The 20,442-nt window shown below is 46.2% G+C and overlaps 1 protein-coding gene and 1 long non-coding RNA gene across 2 annotated transcripts; both read left to right on the top strand.

Annotated features, from left to right (window-relative positions):
• The first annotated feature begins 648 nt into the window (after positions 1 to 648).
• Positions 649 to 11,289, top strand: LOC140721614 (cell adhesion molecule CEACAM5-like). The gene is made up of 7 exons (XM_073036426.1): positions 649 to 700; positions 901 to 1,218; positions 6,091 to 6,366; positions 7,712 to 7,972; positions 9,012 to 9,287; positions 10,792 to 11,052; positions 11,270 to 11,289. The coding sequence occupies exons 1-7, from the start codon at positions 649 to 651 to the stop codon at positions 11,287 to 11,289; spliced, it is 1,464 nt and encodes a 487-aa protein (XP_072892527.1).
• A 2,906-nt stretch (positions 11,290 to 14,195) lies between these two features.
• Positions 14,196 to 18,918, top strand: LOC140721632 (uncharacterized). The gene is made up of 3 exons (XR_012097415.1): positions 14,196 to 14,260; positions 15,312 to 15,353; positions 18,873 to 18,918. It is a non-coding gene; the product is annotated as an uncharacterized lncRNA (long non-coding RNA).
• Positions 18,919 to 20,442: the final 1,524 nt, after the last annotated feature.

Genomic DNA, 20,442 nt, shown 5'->3' on the forward strand with positions numbered 1-20,442 from the left:
CCACCGCCGACCCTTCAATGATGACTGGTGTGTGATCTCCCGACTTCTCCTTCGCGGCGTTCACAGTCACATCCTTGGTCTTGCTGTCTCTGTGTGCAAGATTATTGCGGCGACAACACTCAGCCAGTCTACCTATCCCGGAGGGAATTAGTTTTGAGGGAAATTCCACATGATCTGGTAGAGGACGACACCAGAGTATCGAGGGCCGAATAGCCTTCTGCTTCTCCAGCGTTTTAGGTTCGTTCATTCTCCGCCTTCTCGCTCTGCGCTCCAGTCAGCTCCGGCTTTTCAGATAACGGGCTCTCGGGATCTCTCATGGAGACCAGGAAATGAGGCTCACTCTCCGAATGTAACAGAGACAGGCGCCGCTCTCTCGGGATCGCGTGGATGACGTTCACTTTACTCTCCCTCTTTCTCTTCATGTCGGTGGGTGAGAGAAACCCTCTTTCAGATCATTATCGGATTCCACAAAGCAGTAGATAGCTGTAGAAAAGCACACAGGATTTGATGTAGATTTCAGCAAAGTACAGACTCTCTGATCCAATCAGCGCTGCCGCTTGTGACGTCAGAATCCAGATATCTGAACCGCAAACCAGGAAGTGCGGCTCAGTCTCCGAGTGTAACAGAGATCGGCGCTGCTCTCTCGGGATGTCGGGACTGGCCTTCGCAGCTCTCGTTCTTTGTCTCCACATAACGGCGGGTGAGGATCGCTCTCTCTAACCCTCAGTGGCGGATAACCATCAGAGTGGCGGGTAGTAGGAGGCATGAAGATCAGGTTATAATTATCGACCTTACTGAGCTAAGAACAGATCCCGGGTATCTGTACAGATTGAGTTAAGTGAAGTTCCCAAGTCTATCCGCGTCTGTCGCTTTTCCCTGATATGATTTTCTCTTTCTCAGGTGAGTCCCAGCAGTTTACTATTATCGTTGAGCACAGCCAGATAAATGTCACCACTGGGGGAGATGCGCTTTTTTCAGTCCGGCCTTCGTCCAGCTTCACCAGTGGAAGCTGGAATTGTAATGTGAGATTGGTCGTCCAGTGGATCGGTCAGACCGTGTCTGTAACTAATGAGTACGCATCGCGGGCAGAGTTATTCACCTCCAACGGGTCGCTTCTGCTGAAGTCGGTGAACGTGCTGGACAGCGGGGAATACCGTGTGAATATGGTTCCAACTAGCGGCTCCCAAACCTCAGCGACCGTCATTCTGTGTGTCACTGGTAAGTGAGACAGAGTCATGCGATCTCGGACTATAACTTTCATTTTATCCCTGTGGTGAAAGAATACAATACAACCTTTACGGTGGTTGCAGAACCTGGACTCCAGTGAACTCTGCCAGACCTGCTCTCGGACTGTTCAGTTCTCACTGTTGTGTGTGGCTGTGTATCCCCGTTTCTGTTTGCAGGCTGCTCGCACTAGTCCGTGCCGGATGTCAGTTCCGTCTTCAAGGCCATCAAGTAATCATTTTGCAGAATTTTACTCTATTTATCCTTCGGCCCATAAAGTTGTGCAGGTGGGTTAGGAAGATTATGGTTGACAGGATGTTTGGTGGAGTTCTGGACAGTGTTAAAGATGGACAGTAAAATACTTGTTAGACTGTATAATTTTCCGTAGATTCTACCTGGCCCGTTGAGTTCCTCCAGCATTTTATGATATGAAGAAATTGCAGCTACTGTTTCTATTCTCATCCCTGTTCTGCAAACAGTCTTTGCATTTGTTTTAGACGCAGCGGGAAAACAACTACATCCATCAAATCAGAATGTCCTGCGTACGGGACGGGGGTCAAACACGATTTACCCCTGTTTGGCTGTTTCTGACCCCTCTGGTATTTTAATGTTTCATCACTTAATAATTTGGACAACGCCTCATACCTGCCGACTTATCGCTGAGTGACACCGGCATTTATACTTGTGAGGCGGTTAACAAAGTAATCAAACGATCCAGCTCAACTACACGGAACTATTTCTTCTTCGGTACAGTATGTATTATCCCGAGAGTTGGTCGGAAAGTGTCGGAGTTGTGTGTCTAAAACAGAGACTTCATTTTTATTTGAATTATCAGCATCTGGTGAGGTAGAGACCGCTGCTGACTGAGGTATTCTGATCCGTGTTACTGCAGTTTTGGGTTTGCGATACATGCTTTTAAGATGAACCCCACTTTATATTTGTTCGGCTGTATGAGATACCAATTTCCATTGGCTCCATAACATTGACACTGACACTGAACTTTGCATCATTTCAGTAACGATAGCTTATCTGGGTGATATTACAAACTGTAGTCAGCAATTCTCCTCTGTGCTTACCAGTGATTATGCGTCACCTTTCTCATTGCCAAGTGACCCTTGCCTGAAGTGAATTATTTCCTACTTCCGCCTTCACATAGAACATAGAATAGTACAGCACATTACAGGCCCTTCGGCCCACAAAGTTGTGCCGACCCTCAAACCCTGCCTCCCATATAACCCCCTACCTTAAATTCCTCCATATACCTGTCTAGTATTTCCTTAAACTTCACTAGTGTATCTCTCTCCACCACTGATTCAGGCAGTGCATTCCACGCACCAACCACTCTCTGAGTGAAAAACCTTCCTCTAATATCCCCCTTGAACTTCCCTCCCCTTACCTTAAAGCCATGTCCTCTTGTACTGAGCAGTGGTGCCCTGGGGAAGAGGCACTGGCTGTCCACTCTGTCTATTCCTCTTAATATCTTGTACACTTCTATCATGTCTCCTCTCATCCTCCTTCTCTCTAAAGAGTAAAGCCCTAGCTCCCTTAATCTCTGTTCATAATCCATACTCTCTAAACCTGGCAGCATCCTGGTAAATCTCCTATGTACCCTTTCTAATGCTTCTACATCCTTCCTATACTGAGGCGAGCAGAACTTGACAAAATACTCCAAGTGTGGCCTAACCATAAAAGCTAACACCCCATACGTTTTCTTAACTACCCTATCTAACTGTGAGACAACTTTCAGGGATCTGTGGACATGTACCCCCAGATCCAGATGTACTACCAAGTATACTGCCATTTACTTTGAACTCTGCCTTGGAGTTTGTCCTTCCAAAGTGTACCACCTAACACTTCTCCGGTTTGAACTCCATCTGCCACTTCTCAGCCCACTTCCGCATCCTATCAATGTCTCTCTGCAATCTTTGACAATCCTCTACACTATCTACAGCACCACCAACATTTATGTCATCTGCAAACTGCCAACCCACCCTTCTAACCCCACATCCAGGTCGTTAATAAAAATCACAAAATGTAGAGGTCCCAGAACTGATCCTTGTGGGACGCCACTAGTCACAACCCTCCAATCTGATTGTTCTACCTCCACCATGACCATCTGCCTTCTGCAGGCACGCCAATTCTGAATCGACCTGGCCAAACCTCCCAGGATCCCATGCCTTCTGACTTTCTGAATGAGCCTACCATGTGGAACCTTGTCAAATGCCTTACTAAAGTCCATGTAGATCACACCCACTACACTACCCTCATCTATATGCCTGGTCACCTCCACAAAGAACTCTATAAGGCTTTGTAGGCAGGACCTGCCCTTCACAAAACCATGCTGACTGTCCCTGATCAGACCATGACTGTCTAGATGACCATAGATCCTATCTCTAAGAATATTTTCCAACAGCTTTCCCGCCACAGACGTAAGGCTCACTGGTCTATAATTACCTGGACTATCCCTATTAACTTTTTTGAACAAGGGGACAACATTCGCCTCCCTCCAGTCCTCCGGTACCATTCCCGTGGACAACAAAGTTCCTAGCCAGATGTTAAGCAATCTCTTCCCTTGCCTCGTGGAGCAGCCTAGGGAATATTCCGTCAGGCCCCGGGGACTTAGCCGTCCTAAAGTATTTTAATAAATCCAACACCTCTTCTCCCTTAATATCAACATGCTCCAGAACATCAACCTCACTCACATTACCTCACCGTCATCAAGTTCCCTCTCAGTGGTGAATACCGAACAGAAGTATTCACTGAGGAGCTCGCTCACTTTTACAGCCTCCAGGCACATCTTCCCACTTTTATCTCTCATCGGTCCTACCTTCACACCTGTCATCCTTTTGTTCTTCACATAATTGAAGAATGCCTTGGGGTTTTCCTTTACCCTACTCGCCAAGGTCTTCTCATGCCCCCTTCTTGGTCTCCTCAGCCCCTTCTCAAGCTCCTTTCTTGCTACCCTATATTCCACAATAGACCCATCTGATCCTTGCTTCCTAAAACCTCATGTATGCTGCCTTCTTCCACCTGACTAGATTTTCCACTTCACTTGTCACTAATGGTTACTTCACCCTACCATTTTTTATCTTCCTCACCGAAAAAAAAAATTATTCCTAACATCTTGCAAGAGATTCTTAGACATCGACCACATGTCCATAGTACATTTCCCTGCAAAAACATCATCCCAGTTCACACCCGCAAGTTCTAGCCTTATAGCCTCATAACTTGCCCTTCCCAAATTAAAAATTTTCCTGTCCTCTCTGATTCTATCCATTTCTATGATAATGCTAAAGGTCAGGGAGCGGTGATCACTGTCCCCCAGATGCTTACCCACTGACAGATCTGTGACCTGACCCGGTTCGTTACCTAATACTAGATCTAGTATGGTATTCCCCCTAGTCGCTCTGTCAACATACTGTGACAGGAATCCATCCTGGACACACTTAACAAACTCTGCCCCATCTAAACCCTTGGAAGTAATCAAAGGCCAATCAATATTAGGGAAGCTAAAATCACCCATGATAACAACACTGTTATTTTTGCACCTTTCCAAAATCTGCCTCCCAATCTAATACTCGGTATCTCTGCTGCTACCAGGGGCCGATAGAATACCCCCAGTAGAGTAACTGCTCCCTTCCTGTTCCTGAATTCCACCCATACTGACTCAAAAGAGGATCCTGCTACATTACCCACCCTTTCTGTAGCTGTAATAGTATCCCTGACCAGTAATGCCACCCCTCCTCCCCTTCCCCAACACCCCCCTCCATCCCTTTTAAAGCACTGAAATCCAGGAATATTGAGAATCCATTCCTGCCCTGCACCCAGCCAAGTCTCCGTAATGGCTACTACATCATAATTACATGTATGTATCCAAGCTCTCAGTTCATCCCCTTTGTTCCTGATGCTTCTTGCATTGAAGTACACACACTTTAGCCCTTCTAACTTACGACCTTTCTAACATTTATTCTGCTGCTCTTTCCTCAAAGCCTCTCTATGTGTCAGATCTGGCTTTACTCCATGCACCTCTTTCACTGCTCTATCGCTCCGGGTCCCATCCCCCTTGCAATTTAGTTTCAACCCTCCCGAACCATGCTAGCAAACCTACCTGCAAGGATATTGCTCCCACTCGAGTTCAGGTGCAACCCATCCAATCTGTACAGGTCCCACCTTTTTCAGAAGAGATCTCAATGATCCAAAAATCTAAAACCCTGCCCCTGCAGCAACTCCTCAGCCACGCATTCAACTGCCATCTCCTCCAATTCCTACCATCACTATCACGTAGCACTGGCAACAATCCTGAGAACGCCACCCTTGAGGTCCTGTTCTTCAGCCTTCTGCCTAGTTCCCGAAACTCACCCTTCAGGACCTCATCCCTCTTCCTGTCTATGTCGTTGGTACCAATATGTATCACGACTTCTGGTTGATTTCTGTCTCGTACCAGAATGTCATGTACCCGGCCAGAAACCTCCCGGACCCCGGCACCCCGAAGTTCTTTGTTCTTTTAATTCAGTTCCGACTCATTGCACGGTACCCAATCCTGAGCAGCCGAAGTCTTACCGATATCTGTCTCCACAGCATCTCCACGAACCCTTCTCACAGTCTATGACGTCATGGATAGGCCTGAAGGGTTAGAATTCCAAATTACCGTCTCTGAGTGGGCGGAGAATGAAGGATGAAATGACGTGTCTCAGGTCCAGTGTCTTCATCTCAAACCTTATGTCCAACAAGTGGAATTATTCTTAAATGTTTACTTATTATGGAATAATAAATGTTGGATCTCATTTTCAGATACGGAACGGAATCCATAAACTTCCGGATTATATTCCTGAGCTGTGCAGTAACCGATCGCCTCTGTTTTAACAGAACCTGTTTCCAATGTCACTGTAACATCTAACGCCACCATGCTGATTGAGTACAACGACACCGTCAGACTAACCTGCTCCGCAAGAGGCACGGATGTCTCTTACCTGTGGCTTGAGGAGAACAGCGTGATCATTCCCGGTGGCAGGTTTGAGCTGAGTGCCGATCACAGCACACTCACTGTTTCTGGAGTGCTCCGGACAGACGGAAATTTCAACTGTAGAGCAAGCAACCTGATAAACAACCTCACAAGCGACCCGTTGTATCTCGATGTCAACTGTAAGTGCCCCGAGTCTCCGGTAGTTACACACAATATTACAAGTCCTGCTGGATACCGGGTTCCGAGTGAGAGGGATTATATTAGTGAACGGTACCCTAGAAATAAACCATTATAGGCGAGCACCGAAGTAATTGAGCAGTTGATCGGGAGACGGATCCGGGCCTCTCTCGGGCGCTGGTGAAATCAAATTGAAATTTTGAACTTCCAACCTCCAATCGGAGTTGAATTACGGCGACAATGTCGCTCCCACAGAGTCGGTTCACTTCTGGACTTCAGGTGTAAGAATTGTGCCGGACAAACTGGTCTGTCCTGCATGTCTCTTCACACAGAGCAATGCGTTTTGAGCTTTTCCAGTCACCACAGTTCAAAGGCAATTGTGATGTACCTGAGATTTGGGTGGGGTGGACATCTCGTAAGCACAAAGCAGGACTTGCAATATCATTCGAATAGACCGGCCGAGGTGCATTGATATCGCGTCTGCCTTTTGGACTCCACGGAGTTCTGACTATCACTTCAACTCTATCCATTCAAATCAAATTTATCTCTTCAGAATTCTAATCTTGCTTTGATTCTATGTCAACACAATTGAATCTGACCCGTATTTGGAATAATGGGTACAAATTGGTGTTTTTTCGGACAAATGGTTTGAAATGGACCATAGAAATTCCAGCGCTGTCTAAGGCCGTTGAGAAACTTTGATAATAATTCCATTCCCTGGAAGCGAAGTGAGGTTCAGAGCTGAAAATGCGCACAGTCCTTTACGGCCCCGCTAACGCTCTGACAAATGCCCACAGCTACAAGTAGGCGGGGACACATTGCTTCTGTGCACCTGTTGATGCGGGAGGCTATAGCTTTTAGATCAGGATAAACATCACATTGTGCAGAGGCGTCACGGCGACTGTCTTCACAGATAGAGACTGAACAGAGAATATTGAATCTGAAAATGGGCCCGACTATAAAACCTGTCATTGGTGAGTTCCTTTGCTTCCACGCAAGGTCAGTGACGTCACAGTATGGTGTAAGCCCCACGTGACATTCTGCCCGAGCCCTGATCACATTAGTTATTGCATCCACACTCCAAGCTGCATTACTTTAGCACCGCAGAGAGACGCAGGGAATTTTTTTTTTTTGGAAAGTTTTCCTTAATTCTTTCCCACAAACCAGACACCTAGAGAAGTTACAAAACGATCCGCTCTCCTGTGCTATTTACCGCTTCCACACGAAGGCACTCGCCGGTGTGTAGGACACTTCCACTGGTGATGGGCTGTTCCTCCTCTCTCGCTAAGAAACTCTGCTGCACTTCCTGTGTGATTTGTTGCAATCCGTTTTGTCCGTTTGTTTTAGACGGACCGGATCATCCATATATCATCACTGAACCGGACTCCCCTTTTCACGTTGCCGGAAGCACCATACGGTTAACATGTTTCACAGAGTCCCGTCCATACGCTGAATTGAATTGGCAATTGAACGGTGCCCACCTACAAAGTGGGCAGGAGGTCATCCTCGACAGCGTCTCTGTGAGCCACACCGGAAAGTATACTTGTGAGGCCTATAACAGGGTTACAAAAAGGATCAATGCCTCAACCACGGAAATCATTGTGTTCGGTAGGTAGTCCGTTCCTCCCTTTGTTGAGGTCATAAAATTAATGTTGTTGGTGCAGCCGGGCCCGTGTAATTCAACTAAATGTCTGAACCCGATTAGAATACTAACTAACAATATCAATCCACAACGTTGCATATTGATGAATAAGAGTATTGATTAAGATGAAAATTGGAATTGTTTTCACTTGCGGATTAAATTACAAATGTTCACCTGCTGCAGTTGAGACCACACAGCTGTAAGGCTCAGGAAGATTTAGACCATTTGGCCAATGGAGACCGCTCCGCCATTTCATCATGGCTGATCCAATATTCCTCTCAGTCCCAATCACAGTCGTTTCCGCATATTCCGCATGCCCTGACCAATCGAGAATCTATCATCCTCTGTTTTAAACTTACATAACGATACGCCCTCTACAGCTGCCTCTGGAACATAATTGCCAGATTCGCCACGTGCTACCGAAATAAATTCATTTCGCCTCCCTTCTGAAAGGATGCCACTCTATTCAGTGTCCCTGGCAGTGTTCTCTTTCAATTAAATCTGGCCAACCCCTCTCTGGTGCTTTTCTAATACCTTTTCACCCACTGTAACACTGGTGCATCCGACTTCAGCTTCTCCTTCTCACATTTCAGGATGAATTCGATGATATTATGAGATCATCACCCCGACGTTCTTTGTTCTTTTAATTCAGTTCCGACTCATTGCACAGTACCCGATCCTGAGCAGCCGACGTCATACCGATATTTGTCTCCACAGCATCTCCACGAACCCTTCTCACAGTCTATGACGTCATGGATAGGCCTGAAGGGTTAGAATTCCAAATTACCGTCTCTGAGTGGGCGGAGAATGAAGGATGAAATGACGTGTCTCAGGTCCGGTGTCTTCATCTCAAACCTTATGTCCATCAAGTGGAATTATTCTTAAATGTTTACTTACTATGGAATAATAAATGTTTGATCTCATTTTCAGATACGGAGCGGAATCCATTAACTTCCGGATTATATTCCTGAGCTGTGCAGTAACCGATCGCCTCTGTTTTAACAGAACCTGTTTCCAATGTCACTGTAACATCTAACGCCACCATGCTGATTGAGTACAGCGACACCGTCAGACTAACCTGCTCCGCAACAGGCACGGATGTCTCTTACCTGTGGCTTGAGGAGAACAGCGTGATCATTCCCGGTGGCAGGTTTGAGCTGAGTGCCGATAACAGCACACTCACTGTTTCTGGAGTGCTCCGGACAGACGGAAATTTCACCTGTAGAGCAAGCAACCTGATAAACAACCTCACAAGCGACCCGTTCTGTCACGATGTCAACTGTAAGTGCCCCGAGTCTCCGGTAGTTACACACAATATTACAAGTCCTGCTGGATACGGGGTTCCGAGTGAGCGGGATTATATTAGTGAACGGTACCCTAGAAATAAACCACTATTGGCGAGCACCCAAGTAACTGAGCAGTTGATTTGGAGACGGATCCGGGCCTCTCTCGGGCGCTGGTGAATTCCAATTGAAACTTTGAACTTCCAACCTCGAATCCGAGTTGAATTACGGCGACGATGTCGCTCCCACAGAGTCGGTTCACTTCTGGACTTCAGGTGTAAGAACTGTGCCGGACAAACTGGTCTGTCCTGCATGTCTCTTCACACAGAGCAATGCGTTTTGAGCTTTTCCAGCCACCACAGTTCAAAGGCAATTGTGATGTACCTGAGATTTGGGTGGGTGGACATCTCGTAAGCACAAAGCAGGACTTGCAATATCATTCGAATAGACTGGCCGAGGTGCATTGATATCGCGTCTGCCTTTTGGTCTCCACGGAGTTCTGACTATCACTTCAACTCTATCCATTCAAATCAAATTTATCTCCTCAGAATTCTAATTTTGCTTTGATTCTGTGTCAACGTAATGGAATCTCACCCGTATTTGGAACAGTGAGTGCAAATGAGTGGGGTGTTTTTTCAGACAAATGGTTTGAAATGGACCATTGAAATTCCAGCGCTGTCTAAGGCCGTTTAGAAACTTTGATAATAATTCCATTCCCTGGAAGCGAGGGACGGTTCTGAGCTGAAACCGCCCGCAGTCCTTTCCGGCCCCGCTAACCCTCCGACAAATGCCCACAGCTACGAAGAGGCGGGGACACATTGCTTCTGTGCGCCTTTTGTCCTTTATAGACAATAATTCCAGCGTGTACAAACCCAGTCTCTCTAACCTCTCTGCGTAAGACAGTCCGGACATCCCAGGATTTACGGCCCCGCTAACCCTCTGACAAATGTCGACAGCTACGAGTAGGCGGGGACACATTGCTTCTGTGCACCTGTTGATGCGGGAGGTTATATCTTTTAGATCAGGATAAACATCACATTGTGCAGTGGTGTTCCGGCGACTGTCTTTACAGATAGAGACTGAACAGAGAATATTGAATCTGAAAATGGGCCCGACCATAAAAGCTGTCATTGGTGAGTTCCTTTATTTCCACACAAGGTCAGTGACGTCACAGTATTGTGTAAGCCCCACGTGACATTCTGCCCGAGCCCTGATCACATTAGTTATGGCATCCACTCTCCAAGCTGCCTTACCGCGGAGAGACGCTGGGTACATTGTTCTGGAAAAGTTTTCCTAATTCTTTCCCACAAACCACACCCCTAGAGAAGTTACAAAACGATCCGCTCTCCTGTGCTATTTACCGCGGGAGGCTTCCAGACGAATGCTCTCGCCGGTGTGTAGGAGACTTCCACTGGTGATGGGCTGTTCCTCCTCTCTCGCTAAGAAACTCTGCTGCGCTTCCTGTGTGATTTGTTGCAATCCGTTTTGTCCGTTTGTTTTAGACGGACCGGATCGTCCAGATATCATCACTGTACCGGACTCCCCTTTTTACGTTGCCGGAAGCACCATACGGTTAACATGTTTCACAGAGTCCCGCCCAGGCGCTGAATTGAATTGGCAACTTAATGGTGCCCACCTACACAGTGGGCAGGAGGTCATCCTCGACAGCATCTCTGTGAGCCACACGGGAAAGTATACTTGTGAGGCCTATAACAGGGTTACAAAAAGGATCAATGCCTCAACCACGGAAATCATTGTGTTCGGTAGGTAGTCCGTTCTTCCCTTTGTTGAGGTCATAAAATTAATGTTGTTGGTGGAGACAGGCCCGTGTAATCCAACTAAATGCCTGAACCCGATTAGAATACTAACTAACAATATCAATCCACAACGTTGCATATTGATGAATAAGAGTATTGATTAAGATGAAAATTGGAATTGTTTTGACTTGCGGATTAAATTACAAATGTTCACCTGCTGCAGTTGAGACCACACAGCTGTAAGGCTCAGGAAGAATTACACCATTTGGCCAATGGAGTCCGCTCCGCCATTTCATCATGGCTGATCTAATATTCCTCTCAGTCCCAATCACAGCCGTTTCCGCATATCCCTCATGCCCTGACCAATCGAGAGTCTATCATCCTCTGCTTTAAACTTTCGCCTTGGTTCTGAAAGGAAACCACTTTATTCAGTGTCCCGGGCAGTGTTCTTTTTCAATTAAATCTGGCCAACCCCTCTCTGGTGCTTTTCTAATACCTTTTCACCCACTGTAACACTGGTGCATCCGACTTCAGCTTCTCCTTCTCACATTTCAGGATGAATTCGATGATATTATGAGATCACTCACCCCGACGTTCTTTGTTCTTTTAATTCAATTACGACTCATTGCACAGTACCCGATCCTGAGCAGCCGACGTCTTACCGATATCTGTCTCCACTGCATCTCCACGAACCCTTCAACACTCTGGTTCCCACCCCCCCGTAACTCCAGTTTAGACCCTACCGAGCAGCAACAATAAACCTTCCCGCAAGGACATTCATGCCTCTCCAGTTCAGGAGACCGTCCCTCCGGTCCCGCCCGCAATTTCACTGGAAGAGAGACCAGTGATAATCATTGGCATGTCCTCCATCTTACGCTAACTCCTTAACCACGTATTAAGTACGAAATCTTGCTGGTTCTGACCTCAACAGCACATGGCACGAATAGCTTATTTTCACCAGCTCTACGGAACAATTAAACTGCAGCCAAGTGCATTTCTGTTTTATTCTGCTTTGATAGGTAATGTACATTCTCGGTGCAGGAAAAAATAGCATTGGGTAACCTCTGGATGGGGAATATATTTCTCACAGTCCCCTTGGGTAACGGCAGTAAAACTTTAAACTCAGTGCCGGCGTTTAGTTAAGCTGGAATCTGAAATGATATCGAAACACATAGGGATAACAGCGAGGACTGGCGACGATATTGAGTTGGCGGCATCCAAATATTATGTACATGTGGTAGATGAAAGTAAGGGCATTTTAATTGTATTTACAGAGGCAGTGACCGGGGTTACTGTGGTGACCAATGATTCCACTCCCCTGGAAAACCTCGATACCATCGCACTGAGTTGTCACGCGTCGGGCACTGTTCAGACACGGACATGGTTCAAGGATGACCAACCCATCCAGGAAAACGGCAGAATATTTACATCTCCCGACAGGGCGAAACTGACTATAATCAGTGTGAACAGAAACGACGCAGGGACGTACAAGTGCATCGCCAGCAACTCTTTCAGCAGTGGCTCTGGAGAGACCGACGTGCAGGTTTACTGTAAGTACACAGTCAGTCAACGCCGTTCATTTGTATCAGATATTGCACTTACCAACATTTACTCTCATCGTTTCAATGAACAGAGAAGGTCATAATATCCCAGATCCACCAGGATTTTACTCTAATCAACACTTCTTTCATTTCATAAATGGACCAGAGAAGGTCAGAATTGTACCGGAGCGTCCAGTTGTGTCCAATATTGTGTCAAACCTGACATTAACTTGCTTTGCTCTGTCAGTCCCCTGGGGTATATATGCATGGTACAACGGGGACAATCTCCTGCAGACAGGGTAGGGACTCACCCTTGTGTCAGTGAGCTCCGTTAACGGTGGAACTTATACATGTCGGGTTACTAACGGTGTAACCAATAGGAATAGTTATCTCACTGCACAAGGTGGGTGAATGTGTCTCTCATTCGTCCATGTAAACCCGATGATCAAAGATCCAAACCATTTCCCTCTCACGCTCTCCTCACGCCCTACGTTCACTCCCCCTTCTAAATGGCCTGCCAGAATGAAGTAATAATTGATATAAATTGATGCAGAGTCGAGACCAGGGCCCACGACGTTGCGGAACTTGGATCAACAATCGTTTCTAAAAAAAAAAGATATGTTCCTGCAATGTAAAATTTATGTTTGCTTCCTGTGTTAGCAACAAAAACAGATGACAATATTACCCTCACCACTGGCGCGATCGTGGGCATTGCACTTGGTTTACTTGGCGTGGGTCTGATCGGCGGAGTCAGTGGATGGTTGATCGCGAGGAAAACTGGCCGGTAAACACATTTTTATTGGAATGTCGTTTCTACCTTTAATTATTGTTGGAGAATTTCGGCAGGATCGACTTTAGCTGGGATCAGGGGCCCTTCTGTGGACAGAATCGGCATTCCGCCTTCACGGCGAAGTTGTTTGTCTGAAATATGTTTGCGTTCATCAATATTTGTGTGAACAGCATTAGATGTCAAAAAAGCCAAAGCAATTTTCTCCACTTAACCCATTATGGTCACTGCCGTTGAGATCGAGAAGGACTGGAATCGGGCATCCGATATCCGGAACAGTATCAAGCAATAACCAGAGAGAATCAAATGGAATTGTCAGTGCAGGAAAGTAACCTCCTGACGAATTCACGTTTCGATCTTTGTTTCTGTTTGTTCAGGGTCAAAAAATCACCGCCACCCCAATATGAGACGGGCAGCAATTTCGGAAGAAATAGTGAGTGAACTCCGTTTCAACTGTTCTATTACTGAGCCCTTGGAAATATAATCATCTGACTGAAATATGGGAGCTCATAGTGCACGGAAGTTGGAAGTTTCTAACCTCGCGAATCGTCACGAATTATGCGACCTTTGCCGCTGAATTTTCCATTTAAATAAGGTGATATTTTCTGTTCAAGATTACATTATCAACGGAGGAATGGAATACAACTTAATTTCTCTTCATATTGATCAATATCGGCCCTGACTTCCTGGTTCCGGCGATTTGTGGGACGGAAGCTCATGCTGCTAATGGCGCTTTGTTTCTGGCCGGATTGACGTCGACTGTGTTCAACAACGGCTCCTGATGCTCTTCACTGCTGTGACATATCTGTTTTCCCCCACAGGCACCTTGGATACAAACACCGTGAACGCATCGCCAAGCTATGTGAATTTCCCGAGGAATGAACAGGTAAGGATGGTCATGATTTCAGCCATTGGTTTGCAAAGAGAAGGTGAGAACATAAGTAATGTGACCGATAGAGTCCATTGGTCCATTCTGTTCTCATTGGGCATTTAATAAGATCCTGGATGATCGATCCCAGATCTCATGTTCAGTTAATTGATTAACGGCACATCATATTCCTAAAGTAGACACAAACCTGATGAGCTTATCCCACAGATATTTTTGTTCAGTTCCCTCTTCTTCTGTTGTCCACTCTGGCTTCTTATCTCTTCTCCTCACTTGCCCATCAACTTCCCCACGTGCCCCTCCGTCTTCCCATTCTCCTGTGGCACACTCGCCTCTGCAATCGGATTACATTCTGCAATCCGGCATTTTGTGCGTGTTACTCTGGGCTTCCAGCACCTGCAGAATTTTCCACAAAATTCCCCAGAATCCGTAATTCCTGTACAATGCAAGATCATACCTACTCTTTCATGAAAGAGTCTTTTATAATGTCCGGTCAATGTGAGTAACGGCGGAGACTCCACAATCACACACAGGGTGAAGCCAGGGTCAGGATTGTACATTTCTGTCTGTGATCAAAACTGATCTCTGTGAGCGTTTAACAGAATTAGCATCTTTCGGTAAACAGCCTGAGGCCACGGGTCCACATCCCCAATCCGCCACGTACACGTTTCTAATTCAGATTTATCTCTCAAGGTGAATGGTTCTGAATCCGACTAGTGAACGTTCCGATCCAGGCAAATCTCTCAGCAGGAATGGTTTTGAAGGCGAATTCCTCCTCAAGTAAAATTCATCATGCTCCTGTGTGACTGAATATTGACGAATGATTGAGTGACATTCGGAAGCATTCCTGATGTCAGAGACATTATATGTTTTGCACTCACACTGACTCAGAAACACGCGGTGCATCGAACGGTGAACGATACCAATTAGATACAAGCAGCAACGAATGTGAACATTGATACCCTCGGGGCTTATCTGTGCAGAGTCAGAAAACAATTACTGTTCACTTGTTTAAAGTCACGATAAAAAAATCGCCTTTTTCTCTTCGCAGGGCGCAAATAACAATGTACAGGGTGAACCCCACACTTACATGGTAAGAGGAATATTTGCGTCAATCTCTTTTTGAAGTAACTGTTTCCACTTCATTGAGTAAGAAACAGACCCTGAAGTGAGACATCCGATAGTCTGCACTGTCGAGCACAGCAGTAATGTGTCAGTGTCAGGACCCGAAAGTGATTGCAGTCACTATAATAAGGGGAAGATTCATGGGAATCTGAAAGGGAAGAAGGTAGATCAGTCACCGGGACTAAATGGGCGAGATGATCTACACCTCAGGATTCCGAAATGGGCTGCTGAAGATGTCGTGGATGAATTAGCACTGATATTCAAAGTTTCACGTTGTTGTTGAACTGTTCTGGGGGGACTGGAAAGTTTCAAATATCAGTCTGCTCCTCATGAAGAAAGGGGCTCCAATAACAGGGTGGCGTTAGATTACACGATGAACGAATCGGTTTCCGACACTTGGAGGCAGGAGACAAAGCGGGTCGCAGGCAGCAATGTTTGCCCCTGCGAAAATCTTGCCTGGCAATGCTGTTGGAATTCTTGGAGGAAATAACATGCGCAATCGGCAACAAAGAGTCCGAGGGTGCTGTGCGCCTGGACTTTCAGAAGGCCTTTAACAAGTTAACGCACATCGGGCCAATGAACGTAAGAGCGCGTGGTGTTACTTGGCGGAAAACATCATGCACAGAGGTTTCGCCGACTGGGAGGAAGGAAAGAGTCGGACTGAATGGGACATGTTTCCAATGGGCTGCCGATGACCAGTGCTATTCTGTGGGAGTCGGTGCTCGGCCGCCACTTTCCACGTTTGCAGTCAATAATCTTGACAACGAAGTGGCCAGGACTGGGGACGATACAAAGATAGTTGTTGGCAGTGTGCAGGACTCAGGAAGCAGCGGGTCAGCCGAAGGTGTTGGAACAATGAGGGGAACAGACAAACAAAGTCAAGTAAAATCTAGTATATGGAGGAATTGGTTTGTGCACTTTGACAGGAAGAGTGAAGCGGTGATCTATTTTCCAAAAGAGATCGAATTTATAAATCGGACGTGTAAATCGACTTTGGTGTTGTAGTGCAGGATTCCTGAATGTTTATCTTTTATGTTGAATTAGTGGTAAGGAAGGAAGGAAATTGCAATGTTATGATTGATTTTGGCAGGTACGGAGCACAAAAATGAAACGATGGGATACGCAGGATTTTAAAGTCATTTTAAATGCATAACTAGCATAGCGTATGTGGAAGGAGGGGAAACATATAGAGATTAAAGAGGAAGAGTTGCTTGCTGCCTTACAGCGAATAAAGATAGATAAATCCTCCGGGCCTGACATTTTACTTGAGAGAGACTAGTGTAGAAATTACAGGGGCCCTGGCAGAAATATTTAAAATGGCCTTAGCCTCCGTCGCATGTCGCAGGAGCGGAGGGTAGCTCATGTTGTTCCGTTGTTCAAAAAAGGCTCCAAAAGTAAACCAGGTAATTGCAGGCCGGTGAGCCTGATATCGGCATTAGGTAAATTATTGGAAGGTGTTCTGAGAGATCGGATATACAAGTATTTGGACCGCCAAGGGCTGATTAAGGATAGTCAGCATGGCTTTGCGCGTTGTAGATCGTGTTTAACGAATCCCGTAGAGTTTTCCGAGGAGGTTACCAAGAAAGTAGATGAAGGAAAGCCTGTGGATGTTGTATACATGGACTCTAGTAAGGCCTTTGACAAGGTCCCACATGGGAGGTTAGCTCAGAAGGTTCAGATACTAGGCATCCATGGAGAGGTTGTAAACTGGATTCGAAATTGGCTGTGTGGGAGAAGACAGAGAGTGGTAGTGGATGATTGCTTCTCAGAATGGAGGCCTGTGACTAATGGTGGGCCTCAGGGATCTGTGCTGGGACCATTGTTATTTGTTGTTTATATCAATGATCTAGATGATAGTGTGATAAATTGGATCAGCAAGTTTGCTGATGACACTAAGATTGGAGGCGTTGTGGACAGCGAGGAAGGCTTTCAAAGCTTGCAGAGGGATCTGGAGCAACTGGAAAAATGGGCCAGAAGATGGCAGATGGAATTTAATGTAGATATGTGTGAGGAGTTACATTTTGGAAGGAAAAATCAAAGTAGTGACACAGTAAATGGTAGGGCGCTGAAGAGAGCGGAGGAAAAAAGGGATCTGGGAGTTCAGATACTTAATTCCCTGAAGGTGGCGTCTCAGGGTTGTAAAGAAGGCTTTTGGCATCCTGGCATTCATAAATCAAAGTATTGAGCATAGGAGTTGGGATGTTATGGGGATGTTGGATAAGACATTGGTGAAGCCAAATTTGGAATATTGTGCGGGGTTCTGGTCACCTAACTATAGGAAGGATATCAGTAAGATTCAAAGAGTGCAGAGATTTACCAGGATGTTGCTGAGTCTTCCGGAGATGAGTTACAGGGAAAGATTGAACCGGTTAGGACTTCATTCCTTGGAGCATAGAAGAATGAGGGGAGATTTGATAGTTTACGAAATTCTGAGGGGTATAGGCAGAGTAAATCTGAATAAGCTCTTTCCACTTAGATTAGGACAGATAAATACGAGAGGACATGTCTTTAGGGTGAAAGGGGAAAGGCTTTTGGGGGAACATTAGGGGGAACATCTTCACTCAGAGAGCGGTGGGAGTGTGGAACGAGCTGCCATCTGACGTGGTAAATGCGGGCTCACTCAAGTGTTAAGAATAAATGGACAGGTACATGGATTGGAGAGATCTGGAGGGTTATGGACTGGGTGCAGGTCACTGGGACTAGCGGAATAAAGTTTCGGCACAGACTGGAAGGGCCGAATGACCTGTTTTCCGTGTTCTTTGGTTCTATGGTTCTTGTCAGACCCCATTCTGAGAATTTTAAAAAGTTTTGAAGCCCTCATCTGAGAAAGGCCGGGACGTCTTGGAGACGGTCCAGAGGAAATAAACAAGATTGATCTCAGGAGTGAGAGCGTAAACGGATGAAGAGCGTTTAATGACTCTGAGTCCTCTACCCACTGTCGCTTGGGAGAGTGACTTCTGTGACACATCCCTGTACACAGTGGACGTGGAGAAAATATCTCTAATCGTAGGAGTGTCTCAGGCCAAAGAGCACAGCTTGAGAGTATAGTGAACTCCCTTTGGAACGGAGAGATAAGGAGGCATATCATTAGTCAGAGCGTGGTTTATCTGTGCTATTTATTGTGGAGGCCAAAGTCCTGAGTTATGAAGCGTTGATAGCGCCGAATGTTACACAGTGAAGGCGGGTGAATGGGGATGAGGGTGAAAGTAAATCAGGCATGATGGAATGGCGGAGCGGGATCCATGTCGGGATTGCCTAAATCTTCTCCTGACTCTTATGGACGTCTGGTGCCTCTGCAATATCTAATAACTGTGTGTCTCAGTAAATCCTCTTTCCATCATGGCCCGGCTGTTCCGCGGTTTAATTCAGGGCCAGTTTGTTAAATACGGGCAGGTCCTTCCCAATATTCTCCCGGCTCCCTTCTACCACGTCCAGATTTTGACAACATATTCTTTTGCTAATCATGATGATTTCCTCACGTTTACAGACACTTAATCTGGGCGATCGATCTGCTTACAGTGATCGGAAGAGGTAGGTGAACAGAATATTGGGCTGTCGATGTAAACTGTTACCTGCAAAAGCAACATATCCATTACGTTCAAGACCATGAGTCGTGGAGGGTCATGATTGTTCACGTGTACACGTCACATTTTGATGACGTAACAGTTCAGGGCGAGAGTCAGGCGGCGATGGGAAGCGATATATTCATAACCAAAAGAACAGTTTTCGTGCGGCGGGGGGTGATATGAAACATGTAAATTGTATGAAAAGTTGCTTTGTCACGATGATTGACACGGACTGAGAAAACACCACTCGTATTTCTCCTCCCCAACAGTAGCTCCCTCGGGTTGCCTGCGTAGTCAACATGGACTGTGTACTGTCTCCGCAGGTGACGTCACTGGTGATGGTCGGAACGTGGACGGACACATCAGAAAGACAACCGTCGAGGATGTTCACTGAAAGCATCTCTGACTATTTCTTTGCCATTTTTATCCATGTCTCCGTTAGATGTCCTCTGCGCGTTACAGTTTGACGACGGAGACATCCCTGAATATTTTGACTCGTTTGTATCCTAGTTCTCTCACCTCAGTCCGGACTTCTACATCCCAGACTTGGCATCGTCACTCTGCCACAAGCATCTGTCCTCTCAACATCGTGGTGCGACGTAATCTCTATAAACTCTCAAACAACATCATCGACATGTGTTTCCAGGAGCTTCCCATGAGCAAAGAATAGGTTTCTGTTGCAGGGCATGGCTGCGGACGAACGCCGGTGCCGGGCACAGGCGCGGAGACGGAGTCGGGAGGCGTTAGCACCGGAGCGAGCGTGGAGTGGGTATCCAGTAGAGTCTTTAAACGGAGTCAATGATGACGTAGATCAGCCGGGAGACGAGCACGGGCGGGAGAAGTGCTATTCCCGCAATATAGAAATACATATTCGGCGTTAGCGTTTGGTAAATAAATAGAAAATCAACCTTGTTTATTTGTTCTTCATTTTCAATCAATGAGTATTGTAGAGAAAAATAAGCATTGTTGTAAACAATACACAAAGAATTATCAAATCCTGGCTTAGACCATTCACGTGAGTAGAACATTTATATCCCGATGACGTGCTTCAGGCGTCTGAAATATTTGCAAAATGTCAGAATAGAGAGGTGATTGAAAAAGAAAACACGGGGATGTCTCGTGAGATTGCAGAAGGCGAATTCTTTGACGTGGAGCATGCTCCTCTTCAATTCAGTTATTCAGATTAATGCTAAGCGACTGGTGCATCGACGTGTACAGTGGGCTTTGATAAAATCACCTCTGCTCCGATTGCTTCTCCGTTCGTTCTCTATTCATGTCATAAGGTAGGCGCTGGGAGCGGAACCAAATGCAAGACACAGACACTGAAGTACTAGGAACTGAACTGGACTGGAGTTGGGGACGGGACAGGACACAGACTAGGAATTGAGACAGGAACACAGATTTTGGCTGGGGAAGCGGGACCAGGATAAGGAACTGGGAACCAGGAGCCTGGGGTTGGACTCCGAGACAGAGACTGGACAAGGAGCCAGA

This window comes from Hemitrygon akajei, unplaced genomic scaffold (genome assembly GCF_048418815.1).
Source record: "Hemitrygon akajei unplaced genomic scaffold, sHemAka1.3 Scf000058, whole genome shotgun sequence".
Lineage (NCBI taxonomy): Eukaryota > Metazoa > Chordata > Chondrichthyes > Myliobatiformes > Dasyatidae > Hemitrygon > Hemitrygon akajei.